The 23,214-nt window shown below is 52.4% G+C and overlaps 1 protein-coding gene across 1 annotated transcript in view; it reads right to left on the bottom strand.

Moving 5' to 3' along the window:
- Positions 1–21,114, bottom strand: part of Rbm19 (RNA binding motif protein 19) — an 85,889-nt gene extending 64,775 nt beyond the window's left edge. The window contains exons 1-16 of the mRNA XM_055606331.1: positions 21,004–21,114; positions 18,209–18,391; positions 17,209–17,328; positions 17,000–17,038; positions 16,668–16,866; positions 14,593–14,849; positions 13,237–13,317; positions 12,650–12,728; positions 10,946–11,017; positions 9,465–9,668; positions 7,852–7,982; positions 6,416–6,534; positions 5,936–6,032; positions 5,145–5,255; positions 4,355–4,555; positions 3,449–3,569 (exon numbers count right to left, since the gene is read on the bottom strand). Of these exons, the coding sequence (XP_055462306.1) occupies positions 3,449–3,569; positions 4,355–4,555; positions 5,145–5,255; positions 5,936–6,032; positions 6,416–6,534; positions 7,852–7,982; positions 9,465–9,668; positions 10,946–11,017; positions 12,650–12,728; positions 13,237–13,317; positions 14,593–14,849; positions 16,668–16,866; positions 17,000–17,038; positions 17,209–17,328; positions 18,209–18,391; positions 21,004–21,039 (2,050 nt within the window). The 5' untranslated portion in view covers positions 21,040–21,114. The remainder of the gene's footprint in view (positions 1–3,448; positions 3,570–4,354; positions 4,556–5,144; positions 5,256–5,935; positions 6,033–6,415; positions 6,535–7,851; positions 7,983–9,464; positions 9,669–10,945; positions 11,018–12,649; positions 12,729–13,236; positions 13,318–14,592; positions 14,850–16,667; positions 16,867–16,999; positions 17,039–17,208; positions 17,329–18,208; positions 18,392–21,003) is intronic.
- Between the last annotated feature and the right edge of the window lie 2,100 nt (positions 21,115–23,214).

Below are 23,214 nucleotides of genomic sequence, written 5' to 3'. Positions count from 1 at the left end.
AGAGCTATGACACTCGTGCAGGCCACACTGGTTCTGCTGCAAACTGGCTGTGCCAGGGCCACTGGCTGACCCCTTCCTTCTGCAGTATGGGTATGGTGGTTTGAGAGAAAATGGATTCCATAGGCCCATAAGGAGGGGCACTATTAGGAGGTGCAGCCTTGTTGGGGTAGGTGTGGCCTTGCTGGAAGAAGTGTGTCCCTGTTGGGGCGGGCTTTGAGGTCTCCTATGCTCAGCAAGGCCGTGTGACACACGGTCTTCTGCTGCTGCCTGCAGATCAAGATGCAGAACTCTCAGCTCCTTCTCCAGCTGCCTGCACACCGCCATGTTTCCTGCCATGATGATAATGGACAAAACTCTGAAACTGTAAGCCAGCCGCAACGAAATGTTTTCCTTTTTAAGAGTCTTCACAGCAATAAAACCCCAATGAAGACAACGGCGTTTAATGAGACCAAGCGTGGTGTGCAGGCATGTTACACACACACATACATACACACCCACTCTGTTCATCTCAGAATCTCCACCAGGTCACAGCACTAGCATTTTCCCTGAGGGTTCTTCTTGCCTGCTGTGTTACAAAGGACTCAACTAGTCTCTATTACTTTCCTCTAATTTCCTCTTTTCAGATCCCTGGCCTCACTGTGAAATCACCTTCCCTCCTGGCTCTTGTCTGTGTGTCTCAAATAAGAGGGGAGCTTACCAGGCGTGAACTGCCCTGGGATAGTGACAATTTCCTCATCCATAGCCTCACCCCTCCTGTGCACACTGCCTGGTGGGCCCTTCTGGAGCTGCTGAAGGAAGACCTGTGAATCCCTAACCCTAGAGGTGAGACAGTACAAGGCAGGGAGTGCAGGCCCCAGCCCCTCTCCTTGGGGTTCTGGGAAGGCCTGCCTGCACCATATATCCGGGAGACCTCATCCCAGCCACCTTATATACCTAATCACTAGCTCTGCTGGGGCCTTCATCTGGGTCCAAGGGAGGGCTGGAGGTGGCTAAGTGCCACGGAGACAAAGACAAGGTCTTTTCTTACAAAGTGTTTCTGCTTTAGCCCCAACTGGGGAGACAAAAGAGAGACTAGAAACTGGGTACCATAAAGTCCAAATGGATGACAAGAAAAGCAAGAACCACCAGGGAGAAGGGAAGGAGTTAGAAAGGTGGAGGGCTGGGCAAGGGCCAGGGCTGAGGTGAGGAGCTGGATGCCAGGTGGGCCACAGGGACCGGGAGGAGCACGGAAAAACCACTTCTGCCCCAGTCAGTACAATGACAGCCAGTCACAGATGTCCACAGGGGGCGTCATTATAATCAGGCTGTAGGATTCCCCTGCCCCTCCCCACTCCAGGCTCCTGTGAGGCCTACAGCGACAGCCTGTTATCAGCAGCAGGCAGCTTTGTGGGACCTCCCCTGACTCACAGCCCTTTATCTGGAGGTGAGGGTCTTGGTTGTGGGGAGATAAAACACGCTGTTCCTGTCCCTGGGGACCCATGCAGGGAACAGAAGCTCACTGTAGAAAAGCCTGCCCATCCCCCTCCTTGCCTGTGAAATCCTAGTCTGCGTCCCCAGCGCTCTAGGTCCTCATCCTACAGGAAGGGGAGAGCTGTTGGTACCTCAGGAATAATATGCAGTGGGCAGGAGATGAGGCGGCACAGGATGAAACTCAGAGGAGTGGGAACTATGTAGTCAAAGAGGGACGAAAGAGCCATAGGAGGCCAAGATAGCTCTGGAAAATGGCAGTTAAGGATGATGCCACTTGGCTACCAGCCTGTGGGTGACAACAGTAGCCTTGGGCACCCTGGTGGCTATCACCCATGTTAAAGACAGAAAAACAAAGCTTAGAGAAGAGAGGTGCTCCCCCAAGTCATGACAAGGAGCAGAAGGCTGCTGTGTGCTGGAGAGTGTAAATTTCCCCCCACCCTGGCACAGCACCACTGCTGTAAGTGTAAGTCAAGTTTCCACTGACCACAACACAGGCTCGTGCCATGACCACCTAAAGTCACCATCACACTTCACAGCGTCACCGACCACTCATTGGCTGGGGCCACCAAACCCTGAAGCCACTCTCAAACCTCATGTGTACCAGAGCCTTGGGACACAAGCACCACCAGCCCTCTCTGGAGAGGGATGGTGTCACATCCTCCCCCATGGTCTTTCACGGCCTCGGCATCTGTCTATGCAGCTGTCCTGCCCTGTGCTTAGGGCTGCGTGGGGTGCTGGGCACCTGGGCTGCAGTGACAGCCTGGTCAAGGCAGAAATGAAAAGGAAGAAACAGAGAGTATAAACCTCAGTGTCTACCAGGATCAGAAGGACAGGTGGACAGAGCCACACAAGGTCTTTGTGGATGGCCCAGTGCCTCACAGACACCGATACTGCTGCCCAGCCAGGAGATGGGCCTCCCAGAGTGTGTCTTCAGGAACCCTGGCCCTGGCTAATTTTCATGCCTGACAATGAGTACTTGCTTTTATGCCAAAACATACCTCCCAGGTTCAAGTGTGGTCAACAGCCAAGAAGCAAGGCAGCTGGAGGCCTGGGGTGACATGGGGTAAGAGAAAGGCCCAGTAGAGGTGGGCAGCTCAATGGACAGGTATTGGCAGGACATCTACAGCCTAAGGTACCAACTCCCAATGGTAATGAAAAAACAAATGTGGTACCACAAGAAGAAATGTCTCCTGAGAAGATCATGAGGGGTTGAGGGGTCCTCTGGTCTGACAGACAACCATGTCGCCTCCTAACAGAAGGTAGCGGGGTACCTAGAAAGTCTCATCAGCTACATGAACCTGACGAGCAGAATGTGTGTCAGGGTCACACGCTTGAGACTACCCTGGGCTACGTGACAAAGTCAAAACAAAACAAAGACCAATAAATTCCACACAACACCTTGACCTCCACAATCCTCACACTTGCTGTCTCCACTGCCCAGAGTACACCTGGGATGTTACCCAGATGTTTCAGGTTCTCAAAGTGACAGGTACTCCTGAGTATCAGGAATGGATGATGGAGAGCTGTCCTGCTCTAACATCAGTGATGCATCTGTCCCCTCCCCACAGTGAGGCACCAGCAAAGAGGACCAATGCCTTTTGCTTTCCTGACCACCAGGGGGCACTGTGACACTCAAGCTGCTACAGAGGGTCCATCTCTTCCAGCAGCAACCACCTTGATGCTGGAGACAGGTTCCCACAGCCTCTTTCAAATCCTTGTCAATAGACTAAAGTCCCAGACAATATACTCAGTGAATCCATTCTTGTAACCTTTGGCCAAGAAACTAAAAATTGACCATCTCATGTGACAAGATCCATTGGTCCACTTTTTAAAGGGTGCCTGACACTCCTACACAAATCTATTTGCAGGAAGACCCAAGGGCATCTGCCCAGTGGTCTAATGACAGGCTTGGCTGTCCCCCATCCCGCCCTCCTCCCAACCCTGCCCCCAGCACGGTGACTCCAGATTCTGCACTCACCAGTGTCTTGCTCCTCTTCGGCTTTCTTTGCAGATTGCTCAGGTTGGGAATCTTTCTTCTGGGGAGCTGCGCTGAAGACATCAATTGGAGCCCACTCTAGGTACAGCGGGACATGGTGGAACTGCAGAGACAGGGGTGCCAAGGCTAGGTATGGGTCCCCCCATCAAAGACCTGGCTCCCTCAGTGCCACCTGACTGAAGAGCCAGAAATGACAGAGGCAGGAGAAGCTGGACACAGAGCCCTTCCTGGGTCAGCCGGGCCCAGGGCCTCTCATACAGCCAGGTACCCCGGTACAGGCAGATGTGGTACTGAGGCCATGAAGCATAAAACTCCCAGGACAGACAGACAGACAGACAGACAGACAGACAGACAGACAGAAATTCCTTGTACTGGGCTGAATGGTGGCTCCCCAAGACACGGTCAAGGTCAAGTCTTGACCTTGAGCCCCAGCCTGTAACTGTGACCTTGGCAATAGGAGGCAGATCCTGGGGTGAGACTGTCCTGTGCTATCTGGATGGGTGCTAAGTTGAACAAAGTCCAGGGGGAGGAACAGGACGAGCACAGGTGAAGGTGAGCCTAGGGCCACTGGGACTATCAGAAGCAAGAACGTCAGAAACAGACTCTGCCTTCCGCTGGCAGAGGGAAAGAACCCATTGCTAGGTGGTTTGGGCGTCTAGCTGGCAGCTTTAGAGAAACCAGATGCCACTGTCTTATGCCACCATGCTGGTGGCCACTTGGTATAGCAGACCAGGAAGCTCATGCCTGCTATTTTCTTTTCTTTAGTCAAAAAGTCAGAAGTCAGCCCTGGGGACAGCAGTAATGTCTACCACAGGGCAGCAAGCTCCAAGAGAGAAGGCAGATTTGAAGGGAGTTTCTCTGGGCACTCACCAAGATCGGCGGTCATACCTTAGAATAGGCCAGGTGCCTGAAGGCCTTTCGGGCCTCCAGCGGCTCCAGGAACTCTACGATGGCAGTGATGCCGCCTTCAGGCAGCAGTACGCGACCCAAGCTGCCAAAGCGGCCGAAGATCTCCTGTAGCTCCGCTGCTAGCGTACCGGCGGGGAGGTTCTTAGCCAAGATCACAGTCTTACTTCTCTCTGCTGCGGCCTGAGGATAAGATGAACGTGTGTGGGACAATAGCAGGGTAACCTCAGCATGGCTTCAGCACTGACCATTGCTGGTAGCTCCAGGAGAGAGGTCCCATGAGGGCCCTTGGTGGTCAGGCATGGAAAGCAGAGCTTGGGGGGAAGGGGTAGGCATTCGCTGGCAGTTTCTTGCTTAGTCCTTGTCCCACAGACAGCTCTGCAGAAGGACTGGGGCTCAGAGCTCCAGACCATACTTTCCTCAAATCACCACAAGCCACAGGGCCCAACAGCCCCCAAACACAACCCAGATTGGAGCACCCAGGGTGGCCCCATGGGCTTCCAAAGAACAAGAACCACATCTCAGCGCCCAGGCTCCTTCCTGGCAGTGCAGACCTGCTGACTAGATGCGGAAGGCAGGAAGACGTGGGGACTTTTGTCCCTGGATGCACCCTTCTCCTCTGCAGGAGATGTTCTGAGGAGGCCAGTCCTGCATGATTCCTCTTGCCTCAGGCTCCCATCACCCATAGGATCTATCTTTCCAGCCTTCCTTCCAGGAAACTCTGTCCTGGCTCTGCCCGACCACAGACTTACTGTGTGCAGTAAGGACTCACCTGGCTGAAAGAGTCCAGGCTGACGCCATTGTTGATAAGGAAGCTTCGGACCTCCTGGACCAGCTGGGTCTCCCCGAGAGCCACACGCACAGCCACACTGCCCTTGGTCTCCTGTAGGAGGAAGGGAAGAGGCCCAAGTGCTATCAGGGGGTTCAGCGGGAAATGCGTGTGGCCACACCAGTCATTCTCCAGTCTGGAGGCTCCTGGGACTCAGACTCCTCTGGACTTGCACAGTAAACCTGGGATCCCTTGGTCCCTTTCCAGCTTTGCCTTGATCCATGGCTCAGGATGCCCTTCCCTGTCTTTCCTCAGGTAGATGGCCCTGATGTTCTTCCTTCAGGTCACTGCCTGTAGGGCCTTTGGACTCACACACCTCAGCCTCCAGTGTCACACCTGTCACCCTGCTGAGCAGCCCAGTGTAGCTATGACCTTTCATTTGTGTGTCCCTCCAATACAGGGCACCAGAAAAGCAGGTTCCCTTCTGTCCTGGGCATGGCTAACATCCTAGCCACAGCAACTGTCCCCTTAACTTAGGTCAGGTTGTGGCCTTTGCTTCTCTGAAATAATTATCTCATATGAGGTGTGCTCAGTGTCCAGGGACAGTGCTGACCCTGTGTCTGGGGAAAAAGGTAAATGACAAGGGAGGGTGGAGCTGTGAACAAAAGTCAACAGGTGCCCTCTGCCAACCAGGTGACAAGCATGCTTCCACCCAGGTTTGGCCTAAGATAACTCAGCAGTTGACCAGTGAAAGAGCGGACATGAAGTAAACCACACAGAGGCCCTTCACTCACATGGTCAAACACTTGGCTCTTGGTGGCATTGTACTTCTGGGCGATGGCATCAGCCACAGCATTCGGTCCCATAAACAGCGTGTTCCAGTTGTGAGAGCTGAGGAGGGCAGAACAGAGGTCACACGGTGGCCAAGCAGGTCGATTTCTTTTCAAAAGCCAGCCTGGGCTCCTCCCTCCACGCCCCTGTCATGAGCCAAGTGCACGAGGCCCATGACTCTAGAGACCAGCAAACTGAAGAACCCATGTCATAGCCCCTAGCTCTGGGCTGGGACTCAGTGCTCCACACACACTCTCTCCTGAGATCTACGCTGTGATGTTTTTGCTCTCCACGCAATGTTATTGCTCTCCCCATCCTGCAAGTGGGAAAACTGAGGCCCTTGAAAAGTCATGGACGAGGAGCACCAGGAAGAGTGAAAGATGGGTTCAAGGGCAGCAGACCCTGGGACAGGGATTCAGTGGCCACGGTGGGTGGACAAGAACCTGGAGCTGTTGGCTTTGTCCATGGCTTCCTTCTTCTTCTTGTAAGAGGATCCTGGGGCGTCAGCCTCCTGGGTGGCTTCTTTCTTGATGGTGGAAGGTAGGACGTGGAGCATCCTGCCCTGGAGGGGATGGAAGGATATAACACAGGCTCTACCCTCAAGGATGCCACCTCAGGTCATAAGTGCTCAAGTTCTGTTATCTGACTGGAGGGCGCGGCAGAGGGACCACGTGATTTGTGGTAGAGTGAGTGAGAATGGACCCTCATAGGTTCATGTATTTGAATGTCTAGTCCCCAGTTTGAGGAACTATTTTGGTCTTGGAGGAGTTGCGTCACTGGAGCTGGTTTCAAAAGCCTATTCATTTCCAGTTAGTTCTCTCTGCCTTATGCTTATCAATGGAGATGTAAGCTCTCACCAGGTCTAATGCCATCCCTGTCTGCCTGTTACCATGTTCTCTATCCTCATGGTCATGGCCTCACCCTATGAAACTCTTAAGCTCCCATAAACTACAAATTTAAAACATAGTGTCCATCCATGTGACACAGGGACCTGTCATTGTGGTGAGGCCAGCTGACACAACTGCATGTTGAAAATTTTATTCACATTTTTAAGAAGACTGAATTTTATATATGTGCATGTGTGTATGCCTGAGCCTGAGAATGTGTGTGTATCGTGTGTGTGGTGACTTTGGAGGCCAGAAGAGGGTGCTAGAGTCCCTGGAACTGGAGTGTGTAGAGTTACACATGCTCATATCAGGTCCAACATGGCTTCTGAGAATTGAACTTTGGTCCTCTGGAAGAGCAGTAAATGTTGATTTTTCTTTTCTCTTTTTGTCTTTTGAGACAAGGTCTCACTTCTCCCTATATAACTCTGACTGGCCTGGAATTCCATATGTAGACCAAGCTGGCCTTGAACTCAGAGATCCAGCTGCTTCTGCCTCTTGAGTGCTGTGGGCCCAGGAAGTGCTCCTAAACGCTGAGCCATCTCTCCAGCTCTGGAAACTTCACTCTACAAAGCACAGTTGTAGCTCCCACAGCCCCACAAACCTGCATCCTGTCCTTTTCTGTCCCTATGGTGAGAACATGAGGTCTACAGAAGAGAAGTGCAGGCTGACCTGATAACAGTGACATCCATAAACCACAAACAAATAAATAAGCCAAACTGGCAGTTGTGCTGTACACACTGACGCATAAGCAAGCAACCTGAGGTGCTCGGGCACACCATGGCCACCACACCTCCTGTGTCATCCTCTGCCAAGGAACGGTTTCAGAAGGCAAAGAGCGGCCTTTAGAGATGACACCCTCTAAAAGCTCACAGCAGGCCACCGTGGGATCGAAGGCCTGAAATGCACATGCTCATGCAGACACACACACACACGCACGCACTCCTGCTTCCTCGAGCCCAGCAGCCAGCAGAACTAGCACTGAGCTAACTCACCTGGAATACCTGCCCATCTACCTCCGCATAGGCCTTCACTGCGTGCTCAGGGAACATGAAGGTGACGAAGGCAAAGCCCTTGGGCTTCTTGGTCAGGCTGTCGATGGGGTAGTGGAGTTCTGACAAGGGACCTGGAGATGGGATGAGAAGGTCAGTCTGCTGTGGGCCAGCGCACTGGCTAACAGGAGTCCTGGGACCTCGCCAGGCAATGGGCTGGATTAGTAAAACCAACAAATGGCTGTTCTCGACCAGCCCAGGCTGCTGAGTCCCACAGGAAAGCATAGCAAGTACCAGCAAGCTTACCAGCCCAGGGTTAAAGGCATTCTGTGTGTCCATCCTCAGGAGAGGTGTGGACTTTATATGTGGCTTCATCACTTAACATGCATAAGCTTGTTTCCTCACCTATAAAAAAAACACAAGACCCTTCCTTGGGTCATAGGACAGGTATGGGGTAAGCTGTGCTAACACATGAGGAGTGCAGCCAACAGTGTCCCCTACAGGTGGTGTCATGTAAATGTCATGACAAACTAGGCAATGCTTCCTACTCTGAACAGGGAGCATCATCATGTCCCTACCATGAGCCCCTGTCTTTCTAAATGGACACCCACAGTCTAGACAAACCCTCTCCTTCAAGCCTGGCCACATCAGGCAGCAGGCAGGAAGGTCTCGCTGGCAGGACGCTATGGGCATCCTGGGAGATTTCATCATCTTGCCTTCTCTCAGGTCTCCCTGGAGCCTCCTTCCCCCTCCCAACTCTGAGCCTCCACTCCCACGCTGTCCTTGGAAGAGACACAGAAGTTATTGTAGGCTTCTTGCAAGTGTCAGGACCTCAGCCCCATTATTACGAAGCTTCCCTTTGTGTAAAAATCCCGACCCCATTGACAAACACAGCCCCAAGACCAGGAAACTACAGGCTGGTGAGTTTTCAGTCTAAGAAACTACAACAGCAGCAACACTAAGAATAGTTTCTCTGGGCTGGGGTGTGGCTTGGTGGGTGACCCCGTGCTTGCCTGGCTCATGCGAGGCCCTGGGTCCATCCCCAACACTGCTAGGAGGAAAGTTAGCTCATCAAAAGACCAGCCTTAGGCTGGGCATGGTAGTTCAATGCCTTTAATCCCATCACCTGGAGGCAGGTGGATCTGAGTTCAAAGGTAACCTGGTCTAAAGGGCTAGTTTCAGGACTGCCAGCGCTACACAGAGAAACTGTGTCTGGACTGGGAGGGGGCCAGAGGGCAACAAGACCAGGCTCGTGGTCAGCTGATTGGTTGTCTAGCCTGGACAGAGGACTTTGGATGGTTGGCTGGGCATGGTAGTACATGCATGCAGGAGGCTGAGTTAGGAAATTTTCTGTAAGTTCAAGGCCAGCCAGGGCTATCAAGCAAGATCTTGTTCCTTAAACACAAATAAGAGACTTTTGACAGCCAAGTGCCTCAGTGTCTACTACGGACAGGACAGGCTGAGGCAGATGCTACACTCTCTCCACATTATGAGAGTGAAGAGAGGCCCATGCACAGCGCAGAGGTGCAAAGGACTGTCAGTAGTCAGGGTACGCAGAGTGGCCTCTAGCTGATGGACACAGATGGCACCCAGGACCAAGTGGAGGCAGCACCCACCATAGGCAGAGAAAAGCTTCTCCAGGTCCTCCTCAGAGCTGGTGTAGGACAGGTTCCGCACAAAGAGCCTCCCTGAGTCGGCCAGGTCCTCCTCCTCCTCATGTTCCCCAAGCGTGCGGCCCTGCCAGGGTGCGCTGCTGCTCTTTGGGGGACCGTGCGCTGTAGGTGCCTGCTTCTCCCTGAACACCTCGATATAGCGTCCACCTGCATGAAGACAGGGGTCAGGGCTGTGGGGTGCCTGAGGTTGCCAGAGCCGCCTGAGGTCCCCACAGCCTCCGCTCTGCTGCCATCTAGAGCCTGCCGTCTCTACCTATGACCGTGTCTGCAGCAGACTGTTCCTCAGGCTGGAGCTGGACTTCTGGGACCTCACCCACCTTGGAAGTACAGTCAAAGCCCTGAGGAGCTTTCAGGGCCATCCCAGACAGGGTTCTGGGGCCTCCCTCCTTCCCACTATAGCTGGTCTTTGCTACTTTGTGGGTTCTTTTTTTTTTTTTTTCATTATTTATTTACTTAATGTGAGTTCTTTTTCCCACCCTTTCACCCCCCCACCCCAGTTTCACCCTCTATCACTAGATAGGAAAGGATAAAGCAGAGAAAGAGAGAGAGAGTGGGGGGAGGCTTGAGTCTAATTTCTTCCTTGTTTCTTATTTGAGCACAACTACCAACAAACCACAACCAATCCCTGTGAACAACCAACAACCACTAACCCCACCTATGGGGCTCTAGCATTTATACACCCTCTGAAATAGTCCCAGAATTCCCAATGTCACAATCACAGAAACTATCTGCAGCTGGCAAAACCACACCTCTGCTAGAGCAGGGGGCAAATCACAGCCAACTGCTGCATAGCAGCCCCATGTCCCACCCATGGGATTAAAATGAAAATGTATAATCTTATAATATTTCTGTGTCTTTTAAACACAGAAATTCTGGACACCAAAATTTCAGAATTCTCACTATAACCATGACTGGCTGATCTGCCTTGAGGAGCCTGCACATGACAACTGGACCTGGGACATTGAGCAAGTGAATCACTGAACCACCTCTCACCCCAGTTACCTGTCCCACTGCAGCCAGCACCCATCCTCCCCATCCACTCTGCACTCAGTCAGAGCCCACCAACTGTCCTGCTCACAGGGTTCCCATGCTCACTCAGGGAGATGCCTCACACTTGCATCTGAGCCACTTGTCCATGCCAGGGATAAGTGAGGATGCATCTTCCCCGGGCAGCCAGTGTCATAGGCTGTTCTCCAGACCCAACAAGCGGCTCCAGGGAGCCAGAGCCCAGGTCAACACAGCCTGCCCCACTCCACACACTGCTCAGATGAATGGCATCACCTGCCCACTTTCCCCATGACTTTCCTGTGTTCACTCTGTGGGTGTTCCAGGGGGAGGGACTGTGGACTCCCTGCTGGATCCCCAGGCCTAAGGTATGACGTCAACACAGGGACAACCCTCCCTGATGTCCGACATGCCCTTACCCATGTATTCTCGGTTGCACTTCAGAGCTTTCTTCACTTCTTCTTCACTACTGAGATCCACGAAGACATATCCTGAGAGGACAGTGACAAGGAGTCACAGGCAGAGTTGGGGAAACCTGTCTGTCAATCTCTAGCGCGAGCACGCACACACGCGCGCGCGCGCGCGCACACACACACACACACACCACCCCAATAGCTTCAGATCAGGGGGCCAGCTGTGTGAATGGAGATGTGAGTGAGCAACAGGGCTTTCCTGCCCATGCTAGCCTCACCCTGTTCCTGAACACTGTCTAGAGAACTGTGTTGGTGGAGGCCACGCTGTGACCCAGTTCAGGATGGTCTGGGCCATTGCCATGACCACTGTCCCTGGAGCTCAGATCCAGGTCAGGAATCCTTCCTGAGGGGAGCCTAACCCTATGAGGCAGCACAGCAGGGCCACCCCTTTTTAAGAATAGTTAAGTCACATGTTCCTGGTCACATGGCTATCTGATGGCAACGCTATAACTTGACCCCATGTCCACAGGTTTCCACAAGCAACAGGAAGCTATTCTTTCTGCCTAGCACTCTCTTCTGTCTTCTGTAGGGACATTACCTCCTCACAAATGTACTTCAGCCCCTTCCTCCTCCATGAGTCTCCCAGGGGCACAGCTCTAGGCCTCGCCATTCTCAATTTGTTATATCCTCCCAGGCCCAATCCCCACAAACCTGCACTGAGGCTGGAAAGTGCGCTGACTGACGTGTGGCTGAGTCCCCCTGTTCCAGCCCTTTCACAGCCCTGCTTGCTGCCACAGCTGGCTCTCTTGGCTTTGAGAACTCAGACACACTCTCTCCTGCTCCCTGCCCAGTCTCTAAAGTGTTGTAAATCAGAAGCACCATCCTTAGTCGCAGACTGACACCACCACAGTTCTCACAGAGCAGGCAGCCCTTAGTGTGAGCTCCTTACTCCTGGGTGACAGGCCCACCCCACTGTGTAGTTACTAAGGCTGACCCTGTCTGTGTGTGAGGTCACAGGGCTCCTAAAAGCAGCTAAGCTGGGATGGAGACCCTCTACTCTACACTGCCCTCTTCAGGATTAAAGGTGAAGAGAACTTGGTACAAGATGTGGTAGAGTCAAGATGGGGCGCTGGGAAAGAGACACAGGTGCTTTCTTCCCCAGGTGCTCTACCCCAGCAGCCTCTTCCTGACAAGGACCCTCACAGCCTGCAGGCTGGGATTCCCTGAGCGATGGTGTCTTAGGGTGGCTCTGTGAGATGCAGCTACGCTCTGGCCGCATCTCCCACAGACTCCTGGCCTGGTCAGCAGGTAGGAGGCCCGCAGTCCTCCGCCTCTCCCAGCCCCAACTCATCACCAGACTCTGCCTTTTGACAGCCAAAGCCAGTGCTCTGAGTCCAGGGGACCCTGGCTGACCAGAGTTGAATCCTGCAGAGGCATGGCCCGAGGCTATGCCACACACACATTCAACAAGCTAGAGCTGTCCTTCGTCAGTAGACATGCCCAAGGACAGTGCAGCAAGCTCAGGACCCACTGGCATCTACCAACAGAGGGTGTGAGCCTGTCTGTGCAGAGAAGGTGGGGAGGGAGGGGAGACCTTTGCAGATGAACTATGCTGAACTGAGGGCAACAGATGGCAAGAAAGAAATCAGTGTCAAGGAGGCCCGTGGTTCCTCCTCAGTGCTGCGGTGCAGGGTGTTCTCTCTGCCTCACCTGTTTTGTTCCCGTGAGCATTTCTCACTATTCGAATCGCCACTGGCTTCAGGGGTGCCAGGAATTCCATGACGTTTTTCTGAGAGGAGAAGAAAGGTGTTTTCCCTTCTATCTTTTTTTTTTTTTTTAAAGCTTAATATTTATTGGACCTGTTAACAATTTTCTAGCATTTTCCCTTAGACTTTAAAGCATCTGACAACTGAGCCAGGGATATGGTTCAGTGGTTGAGTTCTTGCCCCCAGTTCCTCAAAAAAGAGAAAGATGTGCCTGCCAACTGGTCTCATGATGTCTGTTAGGTTAGCATTAACAGCATGCATATAGCTCTGTTTTCCTTTCCCTGGGGATTGAACTCAGGCCCTTGGGCTTGCACAGCAAGGGTTCTAGCCACCAAGCTTCCTCTCCAGCCCCATGTCCCCTCCTCTTCTAACAGAGAACCCGCCCATCCTGGCACCATAACCAGTCTTCACACTGCCACCCCTCTGCTTCCCATGGCAGCAGCCACCATGTCCCGCTCCTTCTAGCTCATGAGCTCTTCTGACCCTGGCATCCCCACCCTCTCTGCATCCTGTATTTTCTGAACGCATTACCTCAGTGACATTGAATGGGGCTCCCCGGAGCTTCACGGTGTAAGGGGTGGTGGGTTCCTTCTGGCTGGCTGGCTTCTCTACCTGAGTGATCACGGAGAAAAAACGATTGTGGTGAGTAGCTGACAGCCACGTGGCAGGTGGTAGCTGGCACACCCTGTAGCTGGAAGGGGCACCAACTGCTGGGGAAGATGGTGAACTGCATGAGAATCCTGCTTGCTGTGAGCCGAGCCTGGATGGAAGTGGAGCTGGCAGCTGGAGCATCGTTACTACACCTGAGATGAGGGCTGCCCGCAGAGCCTGGCAAGCCACCAGTACACCAAGAGACCCTGGCCCCAGGAAGGAAGTAGAGGTACCACCGAGCCAGGGCTTGCCTGGTGTCCAGCGTACAATGCCACAGGGATGCTGAGGTCAGGTTCCACAGTTCCGGGGTGCCAATAATTCCTAAGAGCCTCTGCTCTAGGTTTCTCCTTTGAAGCCCAAACCTGCCCTGACTGGAACTCTTTCCCTGTCAAAGTCTGTCTTGGGCTGCTGTGTACCCCCCGACTTCTTTCATCACACGAACCCCAAGGGCTGCCCTGGCTTCGGCTGCAGGATGCATGCTCAATGACTATCATGGTCGCCCTCATGAATCTGAATGACCAAATCCTGCACTGCAGGGACACGTGTCGTGACTAGAGGCCTGTGGGGTGGATGCTTCTCACCCAGGGGTGACAGGTACTGAGGGTCAGTACTGGCATGTGACTTCCATGCTGCCACACATCTTGGACAGGGCATGTTGGTTTGCGGTGGCAGCAAACGAGGAACGGAGGCCTCTCGGCCTCTCACTGTGAAGCAAAGAGCAGGGCAGGAGATGGGATGCTCCCAGGGAGAGGATGCGGTCCCACCAGAGTGTCTAAGTGCCCTGTCTCTGCAGCAGAGAGGATCTACTGCTGAGAGGCTAGGAGCCATCCTCAAGGTCTCAGCTTCAAGTCCTGGCCCCACCATCTCCTAGCCATCACCATGGGTGAGCCACTGTCCCATCCAAGACCTGCTTCTTCACCTGTGCAGAGGACTGTAATGAGAATCACTGATTTGCCAGGGATGTTACCCAGCATGCAGTGAGCCCTCAGTGACCTCATCTATCTGTACCTAGTTTCCTCACATCTGTCCATCTTGCTGCAGGAGCCACCCACTGATATGCCACAACTCTAGCTTCCCGAGGCTCATACAGGGTCCTAAGCTGTGAGGACACCCTGTGAACAGCTGGCCTTCCCTCCTAGTCAGTCCCCTAGGGAAAAGGCTGCAGGCACCCTGGGTGACCCATGCTCATCCTCATCCTCAAAGACACAGACAGATAGACAGACTGACCACACATACCTTGCCAGCAGCTTCCTGAGGCCTCTGGCTTGAAGACAGAGTTCCCCGGCTCACACTTTCCTGCTGGGCTGGGGAGGCAGGCAGGCCCTCCTCTTCCTCAGCCTCGCTGCCTTCCTCACAGTTCACCGCCTCGTCTTCACTGTCCTCTTCGTCCTCGTCCTCAGAGGACACCTCTGCCCGCACCATCTTGGATTTCAGGTACTCCATGTCGGACAGCTCCTTCTGCACGGCTGTCTTTGGCTGCAGGCCTTGTTCCTCTGGGGACACAGAGGTTGGCGGCCTTTGTGAGCAGAGACAATGGGCCCACCAGGGCCAAGGCCCTCACACACATGCAACTCCAGCCAGTTCTCTGATGAGCAACACTTGGTGGTGAACCGGGCCACACTTTGCTTGTCTCTCCACCCAGCCCATGGCACATGGAGATCTGTCACTCCCTTTCACCATCCTGGCCCCTTCCAGCCCTCCCTTCCCTATGAGATTTGATTATGTGTATGTGTCTCTGTGTGTATGTGTGAACATGAGTGCAGTGCCTAAGGCCAGATGAGGGCCCTGGATCCCCTAGGGCTGGAATTATAAGCAACTGTGAGCCACCATGTGGGTGCTAGGCACTGAACTCAGATCACTTGGCAGAGGGGGAAGTGCATTTAATGGCTGAGTCAACCTCCCCAGCACCTCAAGATCCCCTTTTAGGCTCAACTTTATTGAATCTTTAAAGCGTACACACAGCTAGGTGCAGTAGCGAACGCTTGTAATCCCAGCACTCGGGCAGGTAGAGGCAGAAGCAAAGGCAGGTGGATTGCTAGGAGTTTGAGGCCAACCTGGTCTACAAAGTGAGTGTAGGATAGCCAGTGATACACAGAGAAACCCTGTCTCAAAAACAAAACAAAAACAAACAAGAAAGAAAACAAAGAAAAAAGTACACATAACACACTACTCCTTTTGCTTACGGCAGAGGTGCTGTGCTTTACCCATTCAGCAAAAATCCACATGCATGCCGACTACAGTCCTGGCAGGATACTAGGCTTCTAGAGGCGACTGTGCTGAACACCTGCCACCCTATGTCCTTTATTCTTGGTGTCCCTGATGAATTGTATAGTTTGTGCCAAAGTACAAAGGACACGTGGTGTGACAATGACAAGGGTTGGGGGAGAGGAAGCTGGCAAGGGGAGGGGTGTGAGTTTCCAGGGAGGCCTGGCTGGGCAGAAGAGGCATGGCCATTCCTTACACTGCAGCCTGAGTGACCCTCGGAGCACACGGTGGGGCTGTGGCTCTATTCAGCACCCTCCAGGGGTTTCCAGTGCTCAGAGGAAGGGAGGCTGAACTCTCCTCACCCAGCTCCATTTGCTGTGAGTCCTGAGACTAGGCCACGCTTCTTCAGCTACTGTGCTGTCCTTTCTTTGGGCCTCTCCAGTGCTGTTCCCCACTTCTTTGGCCTCTCCACCCTTAGTCCCACAGTCCTCGGCTCGGCAGACTTTACCAGGCTAAGCTGAACTAGTCCCACACCTCACTGTAAACCAGAACACCCGTCACTGTGGACCCCACACAGTCAACGTTCTGCGCTTGGATTGGCCACTTACCAGCACAGGCCCATGAGGGCACGGCCCCACCAGGAAGCTTCAGCCCTTCCAGGAAGCTTTGCCATGCCCCGTCCTGCCTCCTTGGTATACCTGTCAATAAACATGCTCCACCGGGGAACATGGGAACCTGCCTCTGTCCTCTGCTCTCACCAGGATGCCCATTTATAGGTACAGGGATTTTGGGGGTCTTTTCTCACTACTGTGTCTTCAGTCCCCAAAGCTGTGCCTGGCATACTGCCCATACTCAGTGAATACTGGCTGAGTCAGGTGACCAGCTCTGCCTGGGGGAGACATACCAGTGAGTGGGCTGCTCATCTGCCTTGTAGCTGTAGGGCAGCACCTGGCTGGCTCTTTCCTACAGCCCTTGTCACCAGAGAGTGTCACACAAGGTGTCCTTTGTAGGTCTGTGCCAAGTATATTGTACTTGTGCCCATGTACTTGTGCCCATCAGGCCAAGGCCAGGCAAAGGTTCACACAGTCCTAGGAGTGCAAGCTCACCTTCAGGTTCCTCTTGGGCCATCTCCTCCTCACTCTCCTGCCCTGAGTCGGAGTCAGAGTCGAAGTTCAGATAGTCACTTGCCGGCTTGGTCTTCGCTTTCGGGAGCTGGGAGTCCAAAGCATCATTTGCCCACGTGGCCACTTGGGTCCTCTTCTGATGAATCGACAGGAACTCCTGGAACTCGGCATCTTGCTTCAACTGCAGCAGTGCAGCCAGGCAGGAGGTTAGGGGAGGAGGGAGAGGAGGCAGCAGAGGTTTAGGAGGCTCAGTTCTCCAGTCCTCCACCCTCTCAAAGCTCGCAGCCCTCCCCCTTTACCCACAGAACATTCACCTTCTCCAGGTCACTGGGCACCTTTTTCTTCTTCTTGTCCTGAAAGTACAAGGCAGACACGGTCACACTGATGTTGTGGAAGGGAAGACGGAAGTGCACTGCCCCGGGCACACCCACCTTCCAAAACCATCCAATAGATACTCTCAACTCCTCCCCAGCCAGAGCCCACCCTGGCACTGGGCACAGGGCTGGTGATACCACCTACATACTTTTTTAGTGTCTGATGGAACGGAGTCTTGCAATGGCTGCTTGGGCTGGTTTGGCTTCTGAGCATGCTTGCTCCAAGCTCGGGGCTTCGTTGGGTCTCCAAAGGACTTGCAGAATTCTACCTGCATGGGAAGGAGAGCTGGTTTTCACAGCTGCTGAGGCACCCAGGCACGTGTATGTCCCTTCAGCACCGGGAGCATAGGTTTCCCAGAGTGCAGTAGCCACTGACTTGCTAAGTGCTTTAAAGTGAATCACTTTCATCCCCAAATGAAACATTATCCTCCAAAAAGCCATTCTGCTCACTGCCATTTACAGGGGACTAGTTCTGCCTCCTATGCTCACCAGTAGAATGTGACAGGAAATGCTACTGTCCCCTGTGCTCTGACCAAAAAGTTCAAGTGAGATTGGGTGGCCCTGGAAGCAGGTGATGGGGCAGAGACAAGACTCGGGCACATGAGGACTGGGAGCTCACATTCACCTCATAGGCCAACTAAGGATGCCTGGGAAGCAGCACCTGCCAGGGGCAGAGCAACAGGGAGTGATGGCTATCAGTCACATGACTGTTTACCATGAGGCAAGCTCAGTCACAGCAAAAAACAAGCCCAGGGTAACAGGAACAGCAGGGAGACCACAGGAGTGTAGAAGAGCGCCAGGGACCGTGCTTGAACTGATGTATCCCTCAGCCCTGGCACCTCCAACACACTCTGAGAGGCGGCCTCTGGGAAGACACTCCCACAAGCCACATCCAGACATTCCATGATATTATTGGTCAGCAAACCACTTTATCCCGGTGATGTCCCTTTAGAAGTAACTGTGTTCAGGGTTTAAAGGTCAAACAACAGAAAAAGAGTATGATGAAAGTTAAACATATTTTAATTCAATCAGAAACCCTGGAGAGGGTCCAGGGAACAGTTGTCAGACTCTCAGGCAACAACGCTTGGGCACCTTGTGTAGTCCTGAAGAAAGGCGAACTCACTGTGGTGGGCAGGAACTCAGACTCACCGTGATCCGGGATGTGTCAATGAAGCTCCTGTGGAAATGGCTCAGCGCTGCCTGGGCCTCCTCCTCTGACTTGAAACCTATGAAGCCGAACTTGCGGAACTTGCCATCTTTGGTGAACTTGAGGCTGCAGTCAGTCAGTGTGCCGAAGGCGGCAAATAGCTGCCGGAATCGCTCCTCCTTCATCTAGAGCAGAAGGGACATAGTGAGAGAGAAGCTGGGCTCCCAGGAGCAAAGGGACAGACAAGCTGGAAGCCTAGAGGTCCTGGAGGGCAACCCGAGATGAGTGGGTGGCATCATCTACTTTTTTTTTTTTAGGGTGGCTAGGTGCTGGCTCAGAGCCTGACCAGCTGAGCACCCCCAAGCATGAGGAAATGAGCACCTCAAATGGTCTCTTTCTTATTCTGTCCCCTATAAGGAAAGAACCAATTAGAGCTTCCACTTTGTGGCTCCAATACAACGGATACCCAATGGACAAAGGAAGCTATGCAAATGTTTGCTAACCATGTAATGGAGCTGATTAAAGATGGCCACACCCCAATCCTCAGCACCTGGGATTGCACTATAGTACACTGCAAAGGGAGAGTATGGAACCCTGGCTGGCCTCAAACTAGAGATCTGCCTGCTTCCCTTACCAGTCCCAACAGGGGTGCTCCATCACTTCCACAAAAAAAAAATTTTTTTTTTGGTGTGTTTGAAAACCTGGTGATGAAGCCAGGCATGGTGACACACCCCTTTAATCCTAGCAGTCTGGAGACTGTGGCACACAGATTTCATTAGAGTCTGAGGTCAGCCTGGTCTACATGGCAAGTTCCAGGCCAGCCAGGGCTACGAATGAGATCCTGTCTCAGAGAAAAAAAGAACCCTGAAATGAACCTGGGTATGGCAGGGAGACAGAGGCAGGAGGATGTCAAGTTCAGGGTCAGCCTGGGTCATAAACTAAGAGTCTGTTTGTTTGTTTAAAACTCACTCAAACCAACAAACAAAATCCCAATGGAGAAAAGCATCCTGGATCTTCTGGGTACTTCAGCACCATCAATGAAGTAGAAGGCTCTGAGTCTGAGGAGGACTAGATGGAGGAAGAGGATGGGGAGGGAATCAGAAAGCCAGGTGTTCTTAATTCTGAAGGCCGGGGGTGACAGGGTCATGAGTCAGAGAGGGCAATGACCAGCAGATCCTAAAGAAGCCTAAGATGATCTGCTGGCAGCCATGTCTGACCTGCAGCATGAAAACCATGGTGCTATCATGTTAAAGGGTTAGACACTCCAGGCAGCTGCCAGTGTCTGACAATACCTTGATATTAGACTTGCTGACCTCCAAAATGGTAAAAATAAAAACAAACAAAATACCGGTATTGTTTTGACCACTTTACCAAGAAAGTAACAGGAAATTCACATGCTAGCTATTACCATAATGTGGTTAAAAAGTCCCACAGTGTGAGACAGCTGGCTCCTACCGGCCTTACACCAGCCAGGTTTCTGTGTGTGGCTCTAGGGCAGTGGTTCTCAACTTGTGGGTCGCAACCCCCTTTGAGGCCACATAGCAGCTATCCTGCATATCAGATATTTACATTACATTCATAAGAGCGAAATCACAGTTACGCAGTATCAACAAAATAATTTTATGGTTGTGGGGAGGGGTGACCACAACATGAAAAACTATGTTAAAGGGGTGCAGCATTAGGAAGGTTGAGAACCACTGCTCTAGAGGAACATGGCCCCACCAACAGCCAAACTAAATTTGATTTGTGTGGCGGGGGGCTATGTAACCAGGCTGGCCTTGAACTTGCCATCCTCTGCCTGGGTGTAGTGAAAGCTGACAACAGGTGCTCACTACCACACTTGGCTTTGAAGTCTGTGGCTGAGCTCACCCTGTGATAGTGAAGCAGTAAGTGCTCTTCTAGTCTGCTTCCTGTTGTGACACGGCAAGACCAAAAGCAACCTGGGGAGTAAAACTGTTTACTTGGCTTGCACATGTCAATCACTGCCCACCATCCAGGAAAGCCAAGGCAGGAACTGAAGCAGGGACCACGGAGGAACTCTGAATACCTACTTGCTCAGCTAGCATTTTTATACAGCCCAGGAGCACTGGCCCAGGGGTGACAGCGCCCACAGAGGGCTGGACCCTCCCACATCAGTCACTCATCAATGGGGCACAGACTTGTCCACGGGCCAGTCATAGGTAGCTATTCATCAACTGGGGTTCCCTCTTCCTAAGTTTCTCTGGTTTGTGTCAGGTTGACCAAAATTACCCAACACAACAAGGAGGGGTACTCAGTGTGCTCTGTATCCAGCCGCCTATCACCACATGCAAGCGTTGGTTTCGTCTTTTACCCGGCACGGCACGCAGGTCCCGAATGCCTGCCGGGTGCCAGGTTCTGTGATCACGCCAAGGTGGCCCCCCCTCCACTCAAGAAAAAAAGACCACTGAACGCCGTTTCCATCACTCAGGTCCTCGGGGGCACCGCTCCACCTGTTTCCCCCGACAGTCCCGGAAGTGGGAGAGTGAACAGCGTGGAGCCATAGGGTCCACAACTGCATCGAAAGGACCCGGGTCCGAGGCACAAGGTGCGGCTGGCATCTGCCGGAGTAGGGCTATCCGGTTTGGAGCCAGGCACCCATGAGATGGCAATAACCGATGAAGGTAATTGTAACAATCGTAGCCACTTTTCCCGCTTCTGGAGTCGACAGAACAGGGTCCAGCCCCATTGGCTTCCAGACCTCATCCCTCCATCCTTCAGCCTCCTTCCCCAGACCCCCACGACCACTTCCGGGCCCCCATCCCTGGCTCTTGCTCACCCCATTCGGGAGGTTCTTCACGATCAGTCGCGACATGGCTCCCAAGTCCCCCTCGCTTCTGATTCACGCACCCCGAAACGGCGACTTCCCACAACTTTCACGCCGCCTCTCTGGGCGCCGCCATTTTTAGTGAGTCACGTGGCCTCCTCCCGGAAGTGGGTGTGGCCTCACTGGAGCCTCTCCAGGGAACTCACACCCTCAAAGGGAGGGGAAAGCCTGAAAGCCAGCATTCTACGCAGGCGCAGTTTCTCCGCCAGGTCTTGGAGCGGCCATGCCCGGCAAGGCCAGCAGGGGGCACCAATGCCCAATTCTCGAAGGATGACAGACCTCTGGGGAAAAGCAGATTCTTGCTTCCTTAATTTTTTTTTTTTAAGGCAGAGGCAGTAGAATCTCCTTGTTCTAGGCCAGCCTGATCTATAGAGTGAGTTCCAGGACATCCAGGGATACACAGAAAAATCATGTTTCAAAAAATTTTTTTTAAAGATTCATTTAGGGCCAGGCGTGGTGGTGCATGCCTTTAATCCCAGCCCTCCGGAGGCAGAGGCAGGCGGATCTCTGTGATTAGGAGGCCAGCCTGGTCTACAAAGTGAGTCCAGGACAGCTAGGGCTCTGTTACACAGAAAAACCCTGTCTCGAAAAAACAAAACAAAAAAGATTCATTTATTTATTGTGTCTACGTAATATATACGAATATATAAATGTATATATACACACATACTTGCATACATACATACACACACGTGCACACGTATGGGCACATGTGCCAGCGAGCACATATGAAGGTCAGAGAACAACATGCTGGAGTACCCTCCTTCACCTGATGGGGCTCGGGATCAACCTTAGATAGTTAGAGCTGACTCCTTAAGCCCCTGAACCAGCCCCCTTGCTTCCTCTTTAGGACAGGGAAGCTGAGGCTTAGAGAAACTGCCAGGCACGGACTCAGTGACTGAGCATGCCACATAGATATCACTGTCGGGTGTGAGTATTGGAGGTAACAGCCCTTAATTTGCAGACAGGTGAACTGAGGCCCCGAGGAGTGGAGCCGCTCCATTCAAGTCATGTAGGTTCTTGGTGAAGGCTGAAATTAGAACCCAGAGCCCCACAGTGAGTACTGACTGCTTCTACTGATAGCAACCTTGCAGGCATCCCATGGGTCTCTGAGGGACTTTTATCACCTCAGCTGCCAGCCTGATGCCTGAGTTCTTGGCCAGACTTGCCCCCGAGGGCTTTGCACCGCTGCAATCAGCCAGGGTAGTTCTTCTAAGGCTCAAGGTTTTAGAGCCTTCTCAGGACCTGCTCTTAGATAGGGAGGTTTTAGATGGAGACCCCCATTTTCTCTCCAGAAAGGCCATAGTCTGTTATGATTTCCCATCATGTCTCAGCTGCACCCCATGTCTTCCTCCAAAGCTTTTGCGATCTTCTTCTAAAAGACATTTCATGCTGTCTCCCCATACTCTTTCCTATCACTATTGGCAGCTCTTTCGAGAAAGAGTTCACAATTTGCCACTTAAAGTGTGTGCTTCTGGTTGGCAAGATGGCTTGTCAGGTGAAGGTACTTGTGGCCAAACCTGACAACTGGAATTTTTACCCCTTGGTCCCTTGTAGTGGGAGGAGAGAACCAATCTTAGAACATTTTTTTTAAATTATTTTTTGTTTGGGCATTGGTGGTGCACACCTTTGATCCCAGCACTTGGGAGGCAGAGGCAGGTGGACCTCCGTAAGATTAAGGCCAGCCTGGTCTACAGAGCAAGCTTCAGGATAGCCAGGGCTATACAGGAAAACCCCGTCTCAAAAATTAAAAAAAAAATAGCAAAATAAAAAAATTTAAAAAATTTTTAGATATATTTTGACCATGGTTTCTCCTCCCCTCACTTCTCCCAGATTTTCCCACTTCCCCACTAACCCAACTCCCAGCCCCTTCTTTCTCTCTCTCTTCAGAAAGCAAACAAAATTAAACAAAACAAAGTTAAAAAGGAGAGCAAACACAACAAACACATACACACACGCACACAAAACCCACATACACACAAAATCAGAAAGCATTGTATAGAAGCAAAACACCATCCATCATTTTTGTCGTCTGGGAACCTTGACTCTACCTGGCATCTCTATGGACATGCTCCCTTCCTGGCTGACTTTCCCTTGACATCTTGTCTTCAAGGTTCATTCGGGTCCTACATATGGTTCTCCATTTTCCTCACTAGTGTTAAA

The sequence above is a fragment of the Psammomys obesus genome, unplaced genomic scaffold (genome assembly GCF_907164565.1).
Source record: "Psammomys obesus unplaced genomic scaffold, mPsaObe1.curated_primary_1811, whole genome shotgun sequence".
Classification (NCBI taxonomy): Eukaryota; Metazoa; Chordata; class Mammalia; order Rodentia; family Muridae; genus Psammomys; species Psammomys obesus.
This window is presented reverse-complemented; position numbering and strand designations above follow the sequence as displayed.